We start from the raw sequence: 19537 nt of genomic DNA on the forward strand, positions 1-19537 counted from the left end.
GTGTCTGTGTGTCCGTCCCGAGGTCGTCAACGCTGGTCCCTCGGGAAAATGCTTCGACGTCCACCCGCTCGCCCCAAACTCGGTGCGCGCCGACGCATCCAGGACTCGGGACATCGGTGGGGACTAGCCACAGACTGGGCTACTCCCAGGGGTACCAGCGGGGTGATGGGGGCAGGCCTTGCCGGGCTATAGGCTGGCAAGCCTGGAATATCTATGTAAGGAAAAGACCTGGGCCTTGTTCGTAAAGTGGCATTGACGCGACCTTTGCATTTATTCTTGATTGCTAAGGAGGAGGAGGAGGAGGCCGGTTCAAAACAGGGCAGGACCAGTTCAGAATAAATCTAGCCGGCCACTAGCAGCGGGATCTAGAGGCGCCCAGATTCTAACAGCAAGGCCACTTTCTCCTGTGGTTCCGTAGGATGTGTGGGAAGCATATGTGAACATATGCGTGCAATATGGAGGTGCGGGGTAGCTCCCGGGGAGTTGTTGCCTTAATGAGTCTGCAAACCACACATGGGAAACCGAGGCAGGCTGGCATTCCTATCGAGGTGCCAGACAAGCTCCTACTAGTATTGAGGGTTATGGGAGAGCTGTCGCTGAGGCTGGAGGTCGCAGGGTACCACCTAACCGGTCGTTTCAACGCGACCCACCGCGCAGAGGCCACGAGCGTGTCGACGGCGCAGCGGAACCCCGGCCACGGTCACCCCAGCAGTAGACCCTTGCCTGCTGTCCACACACTCAGAACGTAGTGGACCCAGTGGGCCAGGCTCGCCGGCAGAGCGTGGGGTCTCCCACGCTGCAGGTGTGCGGGTCGGCTAGAAGATGCTTGCCCACGCGGGAAGCCGAGCGCCTCTGCTTTGCAGTGCCAGGCCAGCACTTTGCCACGCGGCGTTTGGAGTCTCCGCTCGGCTCAGTTTAGGACGAAAGGGCGTGGACACAGCCTGGGTGGAAACGTCTAGTCTGCCACTCAGCTACTGTGACGTTCCTTCCCGCCCACGCTCGGAACAGACGCACAAACTTCCACCCACCAGCGCCTCGGTGGAGCCTCGCCACGGACCGGGGCGGGGCGAAGGGGGTGGGCGGAGCCAAGGCGTGCGGGGGCGGGGACTCTCACCGGAAGTCGCCCCTTCAGGCGGCGCTGCAGCGGGGGAAGGAGGGGCTCTCTAGGTCCTGAGTGTGGCGCCGCTTCCCCAGGTCCGGGTGGTTCTGAGTTTCGAACTCCCGGAGTCGAGCTCGAGCTCGCACACACTCTTCCTGCGGGGGAAGTTTCCCTCTGCACCTCCCAGCCTTGACTCGCAGCTGTGTTCTCCGTTAGAAGGCAGGAGGCGGTGGTGGAGTTTTTTCTAGGGGAAAAGAAAAAGTCATAGAGAAGTCCACCTAGAGCTTCGACCTAACGACCTAGGGCAGGGAAACGTTTACTCTGTCCCTTGAACGTTACTCAAATCACCTGGCCCGTTTTTTGTTTTTGTTTTTTTTTCTTTAGTCTTTGGCTTTTAAAACTACAGAAAGGCTGTGTATTTGAGCTGTCGATCATTTTACCCAGGAGACCCGGTTCGCCCCCTAGACGCACACTTAAGCAAAAGGGGGTTGTCTCCCTTCTAAAACAGTTCGAGGGCTTGTCCCCCCGCCCAGGACGGTCTGGATGGGGGCGGTCAGCGAGGGTGTGGCCATCCATCTGAAGACCCTTAGAAACCTCTGAGTGAGGTGATGCAGGAGAGGCACACTCTCCCCAAAAGTTGGAGCCAGGCAGTGTCGTCCAGGCTGAGTGTGAGGAATGTGCCCCCAGGCCCGAGCCGCTGCTGGCCCGGGGAGAGTTCTAGAACCCCAAGGACAGGGCAGCAGTTGCACACAGCCCGCCCTCTCTCCAGGCGCGGAGCGCGTCTTTTAATCCGAAGGCAGCCTTCTTCCCCACTGAGATTGTATGGGTAAGTGACTGTCCAGAACTGTTCTCCCGATGCTCAAGGCATCCCTCAGGCCTACTGGATGCGGGTCCCTGGAGAGGAGCTTCAGGGATATCATAAGGACTGAGCTTGAGGCTCTCCCCAACCAATTGGGGTTGAACAGGGACATTACTGCCGCCCCCAAGCCCCAGTCACCCCACCTTCTTTTAACTTGAAGCTGGCTAAAGAGAGATGCCGAGAGACACTGACTGGGTGAGGGCAGGATAGCTCCTGTTAGGTTTCTGGGTAGGCAGAGGGGTGACTTGTTTTCCTGCCTGTACAGGGGTTTTTACAAGCCCCGCCACCCCACCCCGCACCTGTCAACACCCAAGTAACCGTGTTCGCGACATAACCAACAAAGTAGAAACTCGGACTTCTCCCTGCGCGAGAATACAGAACAGATGTCTCCGTGTGTCTTACATCCAGCACACTATGCAACTGTCCTTCGATTAAATGTTGCTGGGTGGGGGATGGACGACACCTTTCAGGACCCCCAGATTTGGAATCAGACACCAGCACTTTCTCAACAAGAACACTGGCCTTCAGAGCTTCTGATATTCCCGCATCGAGCCGCTGAGTGTGCGCCAGAAGGAGCAAGCGCCCATCGTGGGTTTTTTTTCCTTTCACCCCTTATGGTATTAACCTGCCATATCTTACTTACCCAGTTAATTGTGGTTTGAAAACACTAGCACACCACCCAGAGGAGCGGGGAGTGGGTGTAGTCTAGTGAGGTTACTTTCTCTTGTAATCCGCCCCCTCCCTTTCCAATTTCTTTGATGATTTTTCCCATCAGCACGTAAGCTGCAGGGACTTAGTGGAAGCAGGCCGCTCCTCCTAAACGTGATTCGGACCATATGCTTTCCACATTCATTCCCGCATGGGCTTTCTTCTCTGAACTAACTGCTAACACGTTATAGTCACCTTGAAATTTCCTCTGCTATTTTCCAATTAAAAGCTTAATAGCCCTGGAAACGGAGTTCATGTGGTGAAGTTTACCATAGCCCCTTGTTCTGAAAGGCTTTCTGCTGGGATCCCATTATGTGCTTGAATAAACCCTTTCTGCAAACAGAAATGGGACTCGGGGTTGTCAGGTGTTGGGTTACAATAGACTTTGAGGCAGGGGACATTTTACCAACATAAATACAAACCTGTCCCTATAGGGAGATGTTGTCAAATACTGGGATATGGAAAACATTCCCATCAAATATGAGAAAAGGATTACCGCGCTATATCAAATGAGTATTTAGATCTCAGCCCTCGATGTTCACTGGAGTGAAACGGGACCCAGTCCCAAATAATACCAGAATGTGTGAGTGGCCCCAGGATAGGGTGGCTGGGTGACCCAGGAAGGAAAGGGGACTGCCTTGAGAGTGAAAATGTCCCCCCAAAACCTGGTGCAGAGCGCCTCTGCTTTCCTTCCTGAGAGAAACTCGTTACTCTTTATTTTCCGGATCCGTTTCGGGGACCATTTAGGAGAAATTCGGCTTTGAGAAAAGTCCGTGGTCCTTGTGTTTCTCAGAGACACAGATTCAGAGCAAAACAGTGCAAATCCCCAGGTTCCTGTCCTTCACAGTTCATGAGGAATGACTCCTGTAGGCACCCACTTTCCTGTTTCAGGCCCTACGACCCACGGGTGACCTCTGTCTCCCGTCCCCACAGTTTACGAAATTCCTTCCGGTTGTAGTGTTAGGAACTTGTTTTTCCTGGCGAAGGATGGCAAGGGGCCAGATTAGGAAAGGGCAAGAGACAGGGGTATCGGTCCCGTGCAGCTTTTGGGGTAGTCTCTCGGAGGTAGCATTCGTGTGCAAGGGCTCCACCAGGTCAGCCCCCAACAACCACCAACTCCTCTACGCGTCTGAAACCCGGGTGGCTAAAGGCGTCGAGGGAAAAAAAAGGTACGCAACTATATATTCCCCGTTCCAAGTTCTCTCCCCGTTCCAAACCACTCTCCCAGGCCGAGAGCTTGCTGCTTGAACTCGGGGCGGTGCAGCCCTAGAATGCATAGTAAACCCAAACGGCCAGCGGCGCTCTCCTCGTTGGCCGGCTGTTGACGGTTCTGGAAAGCGACCTCCAGAAAACGACTGTGGCCTCTGTGCAGTCCAGAGGTCAGGGACCGCAACAGACCCGTTTACGTTAACTTTCAGCCACACCGCAAAGAGCGGAGCTTAAAGCGGGACTCGAGCAGCTAGTAGATCGTCCAAGATTTCCATCGTCCCCTTCCAATGGAGCTGTTAACCGGTCCCGAGTCTACGTTGTTGTATCTTGATTTTTGTTGGGTTGTTTTCTTGGAGGGATGGGAGAAGGCAGTTTTCTCTGTGCGTGTGTGGTGGTAGCCGGCGTTGGACAAACCAGTACTGTAAACAAGCAAAGAATAATAAATAGTTTATGCTGTCTAGAAACAAAAAAAGGGTTATGCGGTCATCGTATACACGAGCCTCTTCCCACTCTCACTCTAAGATTTTTATGAGGAGGGTTTATCCCTTATCCGTAAGTAAATCACAGCGCCTGTGGGGATTTGAACTGGGCAATTCCGGAGCTTGGTTGCTGATTCAGTGACCGTTGCGCGAACTAGTAGATCATACTGGGTAACTTGTGGGCCACTAATGTGTCTTCTAGCTCCGCTCTCTGAAAGTTTAAACCTTGCTTAAGGAAAACATCCAAGAGAGCACTTCCCGGCCTTCCAAAGCAGAGAGAGGTCTTTCAAAGCAGAGGTTGTTTAAAGACAGAAGGAGGTAGGTAGAAAATTAAAATTACCCAACAAAACGGGTTGTCTTACTGAAGCCTGACAGATTTAAAAAAAAAAAAAACAACTCATTTTCTTCTGCAGCAACGAAAAAGAAACTGGATTGCAAAATGAAATGAAGAAAAGAGCCCCCAAATTTCCGGATCACAACCACCCCTCTCACTCCTGACTCCAAGATTTTGTACTTGAAACCTGGTCCTCCCAGGGCCGACCTGCCGCGCACCCTTAATTCCCTTGCAAGCTCCGAATTGCTGAGGCCAAGTGTGGGTCTAGGGCTCATTGCTTCTAGACCAGGCCCGGAGCATCCTGAGAGGGTAGGGGAGAGGCCTGCCCGCTCGTTTACAAGCACTCACCCCCTCCGGATCCCCCCTCCCCCGCGCGCGCGCCCCATCCGCCCAGCGCGCCCGGTGTACCGCAGCGGCACAGTCCCTCCCGCCTCGGGAAGGGGTAGTGGAGAGCTTGGAGGAGGGGGGCTGTGAGCGCCCCCGCCAGAGAGGCCCGGCTGGCTGCAGGTGGTGAAGGTGAGGTGCAGGAATCCGAGGGGTGCCAGGGAGGAGAAAAGTGTGCGTGGGGAGTGCAAGGAGGCAGGGACCCTGGGGGTGGGGGTGGCGGTGGCGGTGGGAGGGAGGGAGGAGGGACTGGCAGTGGGGAGGGCAGCGGAGGAGGTGCTGGGTCCAACCAGAGAGGAAGGCAACCGCCGAGGAGTTGGCTCAGACCTTAACCAGAGCTCTCCACGGCTCCTTGCAGCGGCCCGAGAGTCTCGGCGTGGGAGGACCAGCGGGGTGGAGCTTGCGCCCTCCAGAGCAGCCGACCGAGACTCGGCCCGCGTGGGGACGGGCAGGCCACGAGCCAAGCGGTTCAGGCTGCGAGCGCCTCCCGAGCCGGGGAGACTTGCTGCGGTACCTCCGGCCGCCGCAGACCATCCGAGACCTCCGGGAGCAGGCCTCCCGGCTCCGCGGTCCAGCTCCTGCCGCCCTGCTCCCGCCGCCGGCCGGGGGGAGCCCCTGGGCATGAACGGCTACGGCTCCCCCTACCTGTACATGGGCGGCCCGGTGTCGCAACCGCCGCGGGCGCCCCTGCAGCGCACGCCCAAGTGCGCGCGCTGCCGGAACCACGGGGTGCTGTCCTGGCTCAAGGGCCACAAGCGCTACTGTCGCTTCAAGGACTGCACCTGCGAGAAATGCATCCTGATCATCGAGCGGCAGCGGGTCATGGCGGCTCAGGTGGCGCTGCGCCGGCAGCAGGCCAACGAGAGCCTGGAGAGCCTGATCCCGGACTCGCTGCGGGCTCTGCCGGGGCCCCCTCCGCCGGGGGACGCCACCGCCACCGCCGCCGCCGCCTCGCAGTCGTCGCCAGCCTCCCAGCAGTCCCAGCCGCCCGCGCCGCCTCGTCCCGCCGCCGAGTTGGCTGCAACCGCCGCGCTGCGCTGGACCGCGGAGCCCCAGCCCGGGACGCTGCCGGCGCAGCTCGCCAAGCCAGGTGAGAGCGTCTGCGGGGCGGGGGTCGGCCTCCTCCAGCGAGGAAACTTCGAGTGCCCTCGGGGATCCGAGTGGAAGGCCGAGGGGCAAGTGTGCGGGAGGTTGACCCGGTTGGGCCTACCTCCCCACCGGACACCCTGAGTCTTGAGAGGCTGCACCCGATGCAGGTGGAACCCAGGAGCCCGCCAGAGGCCGGCCAAATAGCCTGGCTGTGCGTCCCTGTCTCCTGGTGCCTTCTGTGCTCTGCAAAAGATGTAAAACGATGTCTGGGAGGACCGCCTTTCACGGCACCGTGATGAGGCGGGTTTTCCTGGCTGCAGGTTTTAGGGGGGCCTCTTATTTGGGGATAGGGGTAAGTAGAAGCGGGGTAACAGTCAGGGCCCAATGCTTTGCTGTTTCTAGGTGAATCTTGGCTTGGCCTGGGACGCGGGAGCAAAAAGAAAGGCATTATCTTTAACTTAAAGGAGCTCAGACGTTCTTTAGCTGGGCTAAGAGGACTCAAGACTAAGAATTCGGTAAAAAGAGTCACCTTTTAAGAACTGTGGATAAAAAGGTCCCTGAAGTCTTCAAAGTGAGACCAGTTAACTCTTTTGGCCGAACTACCTCTTGAGTCCTTAATTCCGTCTCCCAAGCTGCTGTGGTTTGAGGAAATTAAAAACAAAACTTGGCCCGAAGTGGGGGAAACCTAGCAAGTATTTTTTCAGGCTTGGGCGGGCTCAGCCGCCTGTGGAACAGGGGAGGCTTCTGGGCCACCTTGCTTCCTTCTGGGCTTTCCTCTCGGAAATGCTTTTATTTGGGGTGGGATGGCCTAACTGGAGTTTCTGAGCCCTGAAAGTGGGCAGACCCCAGTTTCTATCTAATTCGGTCACCCTGCTCCTTCCTAAATCTGGCTGCCTCCAGTTTAAGCTTCTTCCTCGATTTCCTCGGAGGGAACCCTGGGCTTCGCTCCTGACCCCTCTCAGCAACCCGAATTCAGCGGGCTCGAGTCTGGTGTTTCCCCCTCACTGGGCAAATGTACAAAGGCAACCAGGCCCATCTCCTCTGGAACGGGGTGTACTGGAATTAGGGGTGAAAGGCCCACAGTTTTCCTGTGGGTAGAGCCGCAGCCTCCACTTCCTCAGCCCCTCGGAGACAGCTAGCTCTTCTTCAGAAAGGTTTTTTGGAGAGCTGCAGAGTGCTGAGCTGAACTGCTGAAGACAGACACTCCCGGGTGTGTGGTGGGGTGCTGGGTGGCTGGGAGATCTGTCCCGCCTTCTGGCTGGCTCAATTCTGCTCTTTAGGCCTAGAGTTCAGAAAGCAGTTTGCCGACCGGGTTTTGTGGATATTTAACAACAAGGGACATACAAGCATTTCTCGGGAACGCCGCTCCCTCGTCTGCTCATATTTGTGGATTTGCTAAGGAAACTGTCGAGAAGAGGGTTTTCTGGTTCTGTCCTGTCCTTCAGGTGAGAGCAAGTAGGAGGGTTTAGTCTCTGTTCAAGAAGTGATTCCCTGCTACTGTCTTCCAAGTTTCCATTCCAGTTTCCCTGGCTCTTGGACCAGAGTCCTCAGGAGTAGAGCAGAAGTCTGAGTTGAAATTCAGGTCGGCATTTTGCAGTGCCCATCTGCCGACCAACACCTCTGGGTGTGGGGTAACCTTGAGTTCGGTGGCCTTTGTTCAGGAGGGGATTCCTGTAGCGTCCTGGGACCCTCCTCCTCCTCCTCCGACCGTTCTCCTCTGAAATGCATGAAGAGTCACAGAACCTAAAACAAGCTGAGAAGGACTTGGGTGAGGAACCCCGCTGAAGCAACAGCAAGGCCTAAACTTTGGGAGAATAAAAAAGGGCAAAGAATTTAACGGCACAAATCAGACTTGGTGCTTGCTTTCCTTCCCTCTGCTTCTACCAAATACTCAGGGGGAGCCGAGCCTTCCGAATTGAGAACAAGTAATTGGAGTGGGGGGAGGTAGAAGGCTGACAACTTCCAGAGACTAAGCTGTGAGGACCCAGGGTTCAGTTTCCTGCTGGTCACACCACATACCTTGAACATTCACTAACTTTGTTGGCTTTTATCAATCGCATTCCTTTAAAGAAAAAAATCATCAGTAGGCTTGGGGGAGGTTTATAAAACAAAACTGACTATAATTTTCCACTAGGAACACAAATAAATAAGTGGATTGGTTCTGTGCAACACATCAAAAAAAGCCACTCTGTTGGGAGTCAACATTAAAATTAATTAAAGTAACATTAAAACTGGCAGTCAAATTAAAACTCCTGGTTGAGACTGCCTGTCACTGTGTTCCTGAACTTTTTTTTTTTTCAATGTTCCTGTATGTGATATGCTGTGCATCTTTAGAAGCATGCTGGATCTTCCTGGATAAGTTACTCCATTTCGGAGAGTAAGAGGCTCTGTTGGGATGGGAGGGCGGGAAGTCTCTGCTCAGCGGCCAGCTCAGTCAGCTAGCAAACCGTCACGTCTGCTCCTTTGTGAACTTGGATTTTGAGAACCTGCTTGAACTTTTTGAAGGGCAGAGGGCCTCCCATAGATAGCTGTGAAATGGTTTGTTCTTGAAGACCAGCCCAGGTGCACCAGCACTGGGAGTCCGTTCCTTCTCTGAGTCTGTGAGAGGAGAACAGGCCTTGAGAAGGATGTTCGTTAGGCATCCTGGGAGAAACCCCACACGGTTCAGGGAGAGACGTGTAGACACCAAAACTCGGCTTTCTGACTGGAAGAAATCTTTCCTTATCCGCCCCTTCGGTTGCCTGAGCTTGAGCACCGCTTTCAATGCGAATTTAAGAAGTTCCTTCTGACTCTTCTGGCTACGGATTGAAAGGCCTCTTCAAATGGCACTCTTTTTCTGCCTGTCAATCAATCTCTGCTACCAGCTCTGCCTGTAATTAATTAGATTTTGATGGCGCCCCACTTTCTAACTTAACCTTCTCTGTAGACACTGGAACTCACCTGCACTACCCCCTTTCTGTCCCCTTTGTCCCCTCCCCCCATGAAAACGTCACGGGAAGCCTAACCTCTGGCAGCCGCCTGGACTTCTGATTCAGCAGACTCATCCAGCTAAGCCAGCCCTTCAGGACCCTGGGCTCTGGGCTCTGAGATGAGGGAATTTAAGGGTCATGGCCAAGGTGAGGCGCTGCAGTCACAGTCCCTTGTAGCTGGCTGCCTGACCCCAGACTTCTCCTCTGGAGGAGGATCCTGGGTGGCCATAGGCTGTGGTGCCTGGGAAGGAAAGAACTGTGGCTGTGGTGTGTATCTGCCGTGTGTGTGTGTGTGTGTGTGTGTGTGTGTGTGTGTGTGTGTGTGTGTTATGTTATGTTTGTTTTATATACCTATATCATATATGTTATATATACACATATATGTTATATATACATATATTCGGTTCTTTTAAATGCTCTTTGAAGGAGAAAGAAATAAAAAGAGAAGCATTTGGTTAGTGGCTGAAGAGGCGGGTTAGATAGGGAAGTGAGGTGTCCTTTATTATGAAAAAAAAAAAAACATGGCGGCTAGAGAGAGAGGCTGATTTTGGAAAACTGACTTTATTTTGCCTCCCACTGAAGCACCTTTATAATTTGGGTGGCCCAGTCTGCTTCCTTCTTAGCTTTATTTATTTATTTTTTTGTTTTAATTCCCCCGGAGAAATACTTGTGTTAAGGGAGTACTCATGAAAGCCAGATAAGAAAATCCTGTCTGACTGTACACCCAGCGCCAGGGAGAAGATGGGGACAATTAAGAGTCACCTGGGATGTACACCTATGAATTGCAAAGCTTCTCTGGCTCTAAGAGGCGTGATCTGAAGCAGGGGGCCTTAGGAACAGCCAGATAGAGAGAAAGAGGGGACAGCCTGACGGTCACCTTAGTCTTTCCTTCTGAGCTGACTTTGGGGTAAAGCATCCAGTCCTGGCCTTGCTAGATTTGCTGGAGAGGCCAGTCGCAGTGAGGTGGGGGTAATGACTGACCAAGGACCCAGGCTGGCCCAGGGATCTCAGGAGAGGCTTCTGGTGGCAGCATGGACACGTGACTTCTCTGTGCCGGCCCTGAAGGTAGCCTGCTTCCTCCCACCACAGCCCCTGCCTCACCTAAGGGCTCCAGCAAGCCTCCAGAGCTTTCCCTTCTCAGTCCACTGGGCCTCAGCTCCCTCCCTGCTTTGGCCTACCTTGAGGGGCATGGAAATGCTAGCATGTCTGTCTGTCTGGTAGAGCGTAGGACACAGTTAAAGGAAAAATAAGGGTGCTCCTGCTGGAACCAGAGTCTGCCAGGCAGAGAACCCCCCCAGCCTACTGGGGGGTGGTGCTTATAAATCTGGAGGGTGGCAGTGCTCTCCGCTTACAACCAACTTTCCCTTTCCCTGATGGATGGACTCCCGGGTTTAAAAGATTACAGTAATCACAGGACAGTGTAAATCGAATCCGATAGCAATAACTTTTGGAGAAGGTCAGGCTCAAGTGAAATGTTACCAAGCAACAGGCATTTTGTTTGCAAAATACAATCAAAGAGCATTGATGAGAAATTCGTTTCTGCAGGGAGTCAGCACTTTTCTGGTAGCAGCTCCACAGAGGGAAGAGGGTAAATCTTCATAAATCAAAGGCCCTGCAGGACTGGGAGCCTTTTCTGCTGGAACTGTTGCGTTTCTTCCTGACGGGGAGGAAGAGGGCTCAGTGAAGAACCCAGGTGCCGGCCTGGTTGCCTGCCTCCTCTCTCCCTCCCCTCCGGCTTGCTTCCTTTCATTCACCTTTTAACCTGTTGCAGACCCCTCTGGCCATCAGCCACCCAGGTCCTTGGAGTCCCTGGTAGTCTTGTGTAGCTCTGAAGATAAGGTAGGCCTTTGGCCATCAAAGGACCACCACTTTGTCTCACACACACACACATTCTGACCCACAGCACCTCAGCTGTCCCTTGGCCCAAACCACACACTCTACTTTTTCGAGAAGGAGAATTAAGGTAGAGAGGTGGGCGACAGTTTCTATTTTGCTGTTTGGTTAAACAGGTTTTTAAAAAATATAGTTGCCCTCCAAATAATGGTACATCATGAAAAACCCAGACCATTAACTGTTTCTGGACTCTGCACCCTCTTGAGTACAGTTCCTAGTCAGCCTTGAATTTCAAGCTGACATCAATTTTACACCAGTAATAGCCGGTGTCTTATTTAGCTCAGTGTCTCCCTGTGTGGATGTTTATAATATTCCCTCCTGTGTGAAGACACTGCAGTCTGCCCTGCTCCTGGCCTCTGTGTGACTTGCTGTGTTGTATCATAAAATCCCATCAACTCAGCAGATACTTTGGAGTTTTGCAAAAGATTAGTTACCTGGAGGCCCAGGCAATACTGTGGTCACCTGGGTATACTCTTACCTCGCCCAGTACCTGGGGGTATAAGGGATTTGAGGGGATTTGTGAAGTAGATGGATAAACAAGTAGCCAGCTGCATTTTGTAAACAGCAGGTGCTCAGGTCGGGTGGTAGATTTCTCCTCTGCTGTTTGACAGCCTCTGCCTTCTAAGAAAGAGGTCAGGCTGAAGTGTTGTAAGGCACAGGAAGTCTACAGCTGCAAACTGTACTTCCTTGAGGCCACCAGCCCTTTCTAATCAGTGTCTCCCCCCCACCCAAAATCTTCAAGTTCCAGAATTTCAGACTTAGGATCCTCAGGAGAGCTAGGATTGCAAATGTGCACCACCAGGCCAGGTAAGGAAATCATCTCGAAGCCTTTTTTATACAGTGTTAAACCAGCGTTGGTTTTATTTTATTTTACACACACACACACACACACACACACACACACACACGCGCGCGCAAAATTTTTAGAACAAGATGTATTAATATTCCCACTTAGTTCAAATTTCTGCTCATCCCGTTCTTAAGGATTCCTCCCTCCTAGTGTGAGGTCCACAGGAAGTAGGAACTGCTGCTCCGTGAAATGTTTGGACCCAGGAAGCCTCCGCCGGGCTCCTCATGCCATATCTGTGTAGACTGGCATCCTGTGAGAGTGACCCACTGTGGACCTACCTAGAGGTCTATGTCCCCCAGATCACAGCAGCAGATGAGATGGGACGCTCTACATGTTAAAGGCGTGCCCCCCCCCTTGTGGGGAGGGCGAGCCCAGTGATTTCTGAGTTAGGAGGATCTAGTCATTTAGATGTTTCTTTCTAGATGGTAGCTGGATTTAGGTTTTGTGCACTAATTGGCTAGAATGTATAAAACCAAAGGCAGGGAAGTCAACACTCTTTTCCATTTCGATGTATTCTCAACAGAACGTTTGTTTCACACATATGGCAGGCTTTTTAAAAAAATACTTGAATATGTTTTTTTTAAGTTATGTTTTTATATGAAGAAATTCAAAGAAAATTAGATGGTTCAAATTGTAATTTTTTTTAGACCGGAAGACACTTTCATGTGTTCCTTTTTTTTTTTTCCTCCTTAAATTTTATAGAAAAAAAAGTATAGTTGTCATCATCTGGCATATGTGCTTAAGAAGGTGGCGTCTTTGTTTTTCCAAAGAAAATGTCTTCTCCTTAATTGAAGCCCTCATAAACCGAACAAGAAGTTTGTTTCTGAATGGAATGTATTTCTGCTTCATGGGCTATGAAATGAAAGCTTGAGTATTTGGTAATATTTAAATTTTTTTTCGATGTTTAAAAAGCATGTCCTCACTTGTAGTGACTGGCCTGTCATGACAGAAAAGTTGTGTTGTGATTCCATCTGCTTTTGACAGGTGGTTTTGGCTTCCTGTACGGTAGTGAGAGTTAAAACTGTCGGTTGAAATATGCTCCACTTCTAGGGTTCTGATTAGAGACTCGGTTCCAATACGGCGGAAGGCAGAGGGTTGTGGGAATATTTCCTGTTTCATTTTCTCCACTGAAGTCCCATGTTTCTGTATCTAGAAAGCCTTTGTGCTTTAGACCAACTCAAATGATTTCTAGAGTTCATTTAGGGGGAAAACCCCTGGGAATGTAAAGAAGCACCTGTTATTAAATTATTCCTTGTTGCTGACCTTAAATCTCCCCCTCTATAATTACTTGTGAAAGTCTGTGTTTACAGTAGTTTGCAGTGCCTTTATTTTAGGTGTAATAGTAGATGCCATGTGTCCCCAAATTGCAAGGATTGTCTCTTCTGATTTTCAGAAATTATTTTTGGATGAGGAGTTTGTCTTGGGGTTTTGAGGTCTCTCATCCTTAGCTCTGTTTTGTTGTTGTTGTTGTTTTGTTTGTTTTTCAAGATGGTTTCTCTGTGTAGCCCTGGCTGTCCTGGAACTCGCTCTGTAGACCAGACTGGCCTTGAACTCAGAGATCCACCTGCCTTGGCTGTGTTTTGAAACCCAGTACCCTTGGGTATTGGACATCTTGCTTACGTGCACCTCTCACAAGACTTTGTGTTCCGTCTTATGTGACCCTGCTTCCCTCACTGGCCGTGTGCCTTCCCTGGGAACACACTATAAGCAGTGTTGAGCTCAGTGGATTGGAAAGCCCTTAATTCATGTATTGGATTCCTAGGACATCCTGCCAGCTTTCCTCACATTTAGCCATAGTCGGGACACTGAGATGGGAGGCTGACGAGTCCAGAAATCTTCCAAGTTGTGGATGACTCAGCACTGGCCTCCTTTGTTCCTCGAGAAGTACCCCAGTGTATCCAGTACCCTGGCGTGTCTCAGTACCAGGGCTGGGACAGCAGGAAGAGGGGAGGATGGCTTTGTTGTCTCTTGTAATTGGAGCTTCCCAAGTACTGAACAAGCAGCCATGTCAGGTCACTTGAGGTGTGTCCTGCAGAACTTCGGAAACAGATATAAAGGTAGAATTGTGTCCCGTCCGACTGCCAATCCTGCCCTCCAGGGTCTAGTGGACTGGGACAGCCTGTCTGTTGCCACCTTGAGGAAAAATACGTTTTTATGATGTAGGTAAGTTTGAGTACCCAGAACATTGGTCCTAAATCTCCCTCACTAACCTTCCGGTCCTGCGGTTGCCTGGAGCCTGAAGTGAGCTGTGGAAGAGTGAACCAAGCTGATGAAACAAACAGTGTTTCCCCAGACACTCAGTGCTCGGATTCATTCAGGGCAGTGAAATTTCACCTTTTAAAACTCAAAGCTACTTTCAGCTTTCCACGTTTCTGTTCAGGACAGGCAAGCTGTGGCCTTTCCAGGTGTGTGGATTACTCCCAAAGGTCTGTGCCTTTAACTCCCCTTCTCTTGCAAAAAATGAAACAAAAACAAACCTTACTGTCAGCAGGCTGTTGTGATACTCTGTCATATTTTTTCTTGTTTGATGGTAAAATATACATAACAAATTGTACCGTTCACCATTTTTAGGTACACAACTTGGGGACATTAAAGACATTTATGATGCTTTAAAACAGTCAGACTATCCATCCAGAACGTCTTCCTTGTCCCTGACTGAAACTCGGTATTCATTAAGCACTAGCCCCCTGTCTCGACTCCCCTAGTCCTGCCTCTTCTGTCTCTCTACTTTATTCATCCTAAGCATCTCGTAGAAGTGAAATCACATCATTTTCTTTGGTGGCCAGCTTGTTTTAGTTAGACCATTGTTTAGCTCCTTCCATGCAGCAGATAGCAGAATTTCATTCCTTTTTGAGGTGGAATAACATTCCATTTTATTTGCCCTTCATCTGTTGATGAGCATGTGGATTGCTCCAACCTCAGGAGTCCTGTGAACAATGTGTCTGATGCTCCCCAAACTCTGCCCAGAACATGCATCTTATTTCCCCAGTTAATAAGTTCTGTGAGCTTATGCTTCCGGCTGTTTTTCCATCTTTTTATTCTGTTTCCTTGTTTTGGCCTATTCCAGGTCAATAAATACTTGATGCTAATAATAGATATTAAAGCTGAATTTAGGTGCCTAGAGATGCATGGCACTTTAAATAGAATCTCTGTATTACATGGGGGCAAGTATTGAACTTGTTTTCCAAAGCTCCATTGACCAGGGGTCAAAATCCAATTGTGAGCTCATTTCAGAGTTAACACACTGTCACTGTCTACTCCTTCTCCAGGGTTTAGGAATAGAGTGATAGCTGAGTTATGGATGGATGGGGTCAGGAGTCAGGGGAATACATGATGCAGGCTGGTTAGAATATAAATCTCCATGAGCCTTTTTGTTTGTTTGGTTTTTGTCTTGTGTGTCAAGGACATGGAATTCAAGTAGCTCAATAATTGGGAGATAAAAGCTGGGCCTGTTGTCCTGGGAAACAGTCGAAGAGATGTTCAGTTTCTCTTGTAAAACTAGGTCTTTGGTGAATCCCAGCATCACCGGTGGAAGCAAAGGACAGATTCACTGTGTAGACTACAAATGAACCCCACAATAGAAACCCAGTAGTTTTTATTGAAAAAACAAAACAAAACAAAACAAAACAGTAATGTAATGAAAGTGAATTGGGATAAGTATGAATTTGTATTACATGTAGGTGAAAGTTATGTGATTTATTATAATTTAAGAATGTTTTAAAACACACATTTGGCCATGGGTTTTTGTTGTTTTTTTCTTGTACTTAAAGTACATGTGGTGTTTGAAAAATGTCTCTCAATGGGCCTTTGTTTAAAGCTCTTAAAGTAAACAACAACAGGTAGGAGGGGGTGCCTTCTAGAAGCTTCTTTGATGAAATTTCACCTCTGGCTATCTGCACACAATCAGGTTTGCCCACAGAGAGGCCTACAATGAGGCTATTGAGGCTGGAGGAGAAAACACAGATGTACATAGCTTACAACCTGACGACTGCCTCCCTCATGGGAGTGGTTTTCTTCTGTTTCGGATCAGTTACTCTGGATTAAGCACCCACAACTAGCACATTATTTTTTTTAAAGGATAATAATCTATTTGCATGTATTTGCTAATTAAAAAAAAATCTGTGTTCCTTTGTTTACAGTCCTGTTAGAATTTACTATAAAACCCCGAGTACTCTTGCCTGTTTAGCACTACAAGCTTGCTTTCCTGGACACTTAGCTTAAAATGTCAAATTGGCAGCTGATCTGTTTCATAGCTGGTCCTGGCTCCGTTAAGGAAGTTCTTTGTCATTGGGAGCGCTGCATGTAGGGCCTTTCCACCAGTTCACACAGAGGCATCCATCTCCCTCTTGCCATGGTGGCCAGGGCTCCCTCACCTTCCAGCCATTTCTTCTCCTCTTTAGCATCATCTGCCCCGCCATCCAGGATTGGAACCGGCTTTGTTGGGCCTCTAGTTCAAGGCCCAGGCGGCTGAGTTTGCCTGACTCTCCAGTGGCTGTTTACAAGTCGTTTCAAGGGTTGTATTTATCTTTTGCTTAGAAACTTTATCAACTAGTTATTATACATGGTAACCTGGTTAAAAGGGGGAAAAAAACCTGTCAGAATCACAAGCCCTATTTAGCATAAACCCAGCACCCTGGGAAGCGGATGGGATTATTAAAATGCCCTGGGGGGTGGTGTACACCGGGTGGTGATGGCCAGAGCCCCTCCTGGGGCCTTCCTCTGTGTTCTGGTCTGGTTCGGAGCCTCACAGCCCCACTGAATGGGTAGCTGGTGGCCTACGTTCCAAGCCTTCTGTGGTTCCTGGCTTACGTGGCCGGTCTGTGTTGAGGGCAAGCCTCCTCTCCCGCAGCATTCCAAGGAAACGCTGATTGCTCCATCCTCTTACAGACTCCACCTGCCCACCCCATTTGACAGTAGTTCTCCATTTCTTCTTTAAAGACCGGAAGCGTGTTCTGAGCCCAACTTCCTCATCCTCCCGGAAGCCCGAGTGCTGTCGGAAACTGGGCACAGCAGGCAGGGATTAATTAACCCAGCTGTTCTCTTCTTGCCTTCCAGATCTGACTGAGGAGCGACTTGGGGACGGCGGCAGTGCAGCAGACAACGCTGCTGCGGAGGCCTTCAGCGACAAAGACACGGACCAGAGGAGCTCCCCAGATGCGGTCAAAGGCAAGAACTGCTTCACTCCGGAGAGCCCCGAGATCGTGTCCGTGGATGAAGCGGGGTACGCCATGCAGAAAAACGGGGGCAACCCCGAGGGCTGCCCGGACAGCCCCAAGTACCACGCCGCCGCCGAGCAGAGTCATCTTCTGATCGAGGGCCCGTCGGGGACCGTCTCGCTGCCCTTCAGCTTGAAAGCCAACCGGCCACCCCTGGAAGTGCTGAAGAAAATCTTCCCCAACCAGAAGCCCACTGTGCTGGAGCTCATCCTGAAAGGCTGCGGGGGCGACCTGGTCAGTGCCGTGGAGGTCCTGCTGTCCAGCCGCTCCTCGGCGGCGGCGGGCACGGAGCGGACGGCCGAAGAGAGCCTGGTGCTGCCCTCCAGCGGCCACCTCTTCGAACACACGCTGGGCTCCTACCCCATCTCCTCCTCCAAGTGGTCGGTGGGCTCGGCCTTCCGAGTCCCCGACACCTTGCGCTTTTCGGCGGCGGACTCCAGCAGCGTGGTCCCCAACCCCTTGGCCGTGCCCCTGCAGCACCCTTTCCCCCAGCCACCCCGGTACCCACTGATGCTGAGGAATACTTTGGCCCGAAACCAGTCGAGCCCCTTTTTGCCCAATGATGTCACCCTGTGGAACACCATGACGCTGCAGCAGCAGTACCAGCTGAGGTCTCAGTACGTCAGCCCCTTCCCTAGTAACTCCACCAGCGTCTTCCGGAGCTCGCCCCCCGTGCTCTCCTCCCGCACCACAGAGGACCCTCGGATCTCCATCCCCGACGATGGGTGTCCCATCGTGACCAAGCAGTCCATCTACACAGAGGATGACTATGACGAGAGGTCTGACTCCTCGGACTCGAGAATACTCAACACGTCATCCTAAAGTGTTGTTACCTGTGGGTCGTGACCAGGTGACATTTGGTGTGTGCCGGAACCCCGCCCCCGCCCCAGGAGAGTCCACTAATACTGTATACTCTTTCCTCCTCTGTTTTCACAAAGTGACTGTGCTCGATAGTCTATACATTAGCAATAAAACCATAACTTATTTAATTTCCTGCACTTCACTGGAAAATGCCAAATAGGTCTGCTCTGTGGATGTAGTGCTGAGTGTGATAAAATGGGTCTAAAGCTAAGGACTGCCTGGGGAGGCTGGGCCCCGGGGGGAGATTTAGATGGAGCATCAGCTTTACTCCTAAATTCGACCTGGATTGTTAAGTGAAATAGTATACTTGAATGCAATTTTTGTAAAAGAGGATTCCTCAGGACACTGGAAACCTTAGAGAGTGGTCTGGTTGCCAACCGACTGTGAACAGGGCCGAGTCGCTCCCATTCTAGAGAGAGACTGCGCCTCAGAACAGAGCGGACTACACCGACCACGCTCATTTAAGCTTGGACAGTTTTCAGAGACAAACTCCATTAAGAATTATTCTTTTCACATGGCTGAACCGAAACATGTGTCGCGTCGATATAAAGCCAATCACAGCTGTGAACTGCATGAAATGTATCGTGAAATGAACACAAGCTTAAGCTTTGTCAGGTTAATGTAGCATGCTAAGGACTCTAGAAAAATAAACTAAGGAGATGGTCTTGGTTGATGTCTTTTCTCCTCGCGGAAGGAAGAGCTCCGAACATGGAACCCTGGGGGGAAAAGCTCGCTACTAACGCAAGGGTCCGAAACTAAGATACCGTCCCGTGGGACCCATCTCAAACCGGGCATATCCTGTAGTGGTGGAGCCTGGGTTCTGCAGGGGTAAGCCCTGGTTCAGACCCTAGCACTCCAAACCAAACCACAGCAACGAGACACAATAAAAAGGAAAAACTACCAACAGTGCCCAGCTGAGCGAGAGAAAGATGAGAGGTGTGTCTCGTAGAGACCTGACCCCAAACCACTGGGGACATGAAGTCCATGAACACTGTTGCTCTAGGAAGCCCAACAGTCTCACAGGCAGAATATAGGTGTGGCTCTCCCCATGTTCATTTGGCCAATTCTAGTATAAGGCAAAAATGTTTAGGGCTCCCTCCCCCATCTTTCTTTGGAAAAGAATTTTTTTGGGGGAAGGGGCTGGCTTTATGTGGCAAACTTCTCTCAACTCTTTAAGAGAAATTTCAAGCACTGTGTGAGCCCTCCACCCCGACCCCATAACTTACTGTTTACGTTCTCTGAAATGCCTGAGAAGTGTGATGACTGATTAGGTCAGGCAATAATGTTATGAACCTTATGAATCTGGAAGGGAAAGTAAATCAAAACCCCAGAGTCTCTACACGAGGAGATGCAGGGAGCATATCCCCCCAGACAAGTATAAGCTTGAGGGATGGGAGTGACGGGCAAAGGGCAAACTTTCACCCTGAGACACCCCCAAGTCCAAACGGCTCTGGCAAAAGGGTCTTATTCTCATTTTTGTTTCCACAAGGCGCCCCTGGAATGAGTTATCTTTGCGTGAGAAAAATTCCTTGTGTTGATTGGACTGTTAACGTATTTCGTCGACATAGTTACATGCCAGAATGTTTG

At 50.8% G+C, this 19537-nt stretch overlaps 1 protein-coding gene across 1 annotated transcript; it reads left to right on the forward strand.

Moving 5' to 3' along the window:
* The first annotated feature begins 5599 nt into the window (after nt 1–5599).
* Nucleotides 5600–18604, forward strand: Dmrt3 (doublesex and mab-3 related transcription factor 3). Its single transcript, XM_028895101.2, has 2 exons — nt 5600–6162; nt 16929–18604. The coding sequence occupies exons 1-2, from the start codon at nt 5694–5696 to the stop codon at nt 17909–17911; spliced, it is 1452 nt and encodes a 483-aa protein (XP_028750934.1). The 5' UTR covers nt 5600–5693; the 3' UTR covers nt 17912–18604.
* Nucleotides 18605–19537: the final 933 nt, after the last annotated feature.

The sequence above is a fragment of the Peromyscus leucopus genome, chromosome 1 (assembly GCF_004664715.2).
Source record: "Peromyscus leucopus breed LL Stock chromosome 1, UCI_PerLeu_2.1, whole genome shotgun sequence".
Lineage (NCBI taxonomy): Eukaryota > Metazoa > Chordata > Mammalia > Rodentia > Cricetidae > Peromyscus > Peromyscus leucopus.

Coding starts and splice junctions, on each gene's coding strand:
- Dmrt3 (XM_028895101.2), top strand. CDS start 5,694: ATGAACGGCTACGGCTCCCCCTACCTGTACATGGGCGGCCCGGTGTCG. Junction 6,163..16,928: donor GGCGCAGCTCGCCAAGCCAG/GTGAGAGCGTCT, acceptor CTTGCCTTCCAG/ATCTGACTGAGGAGCGACTT.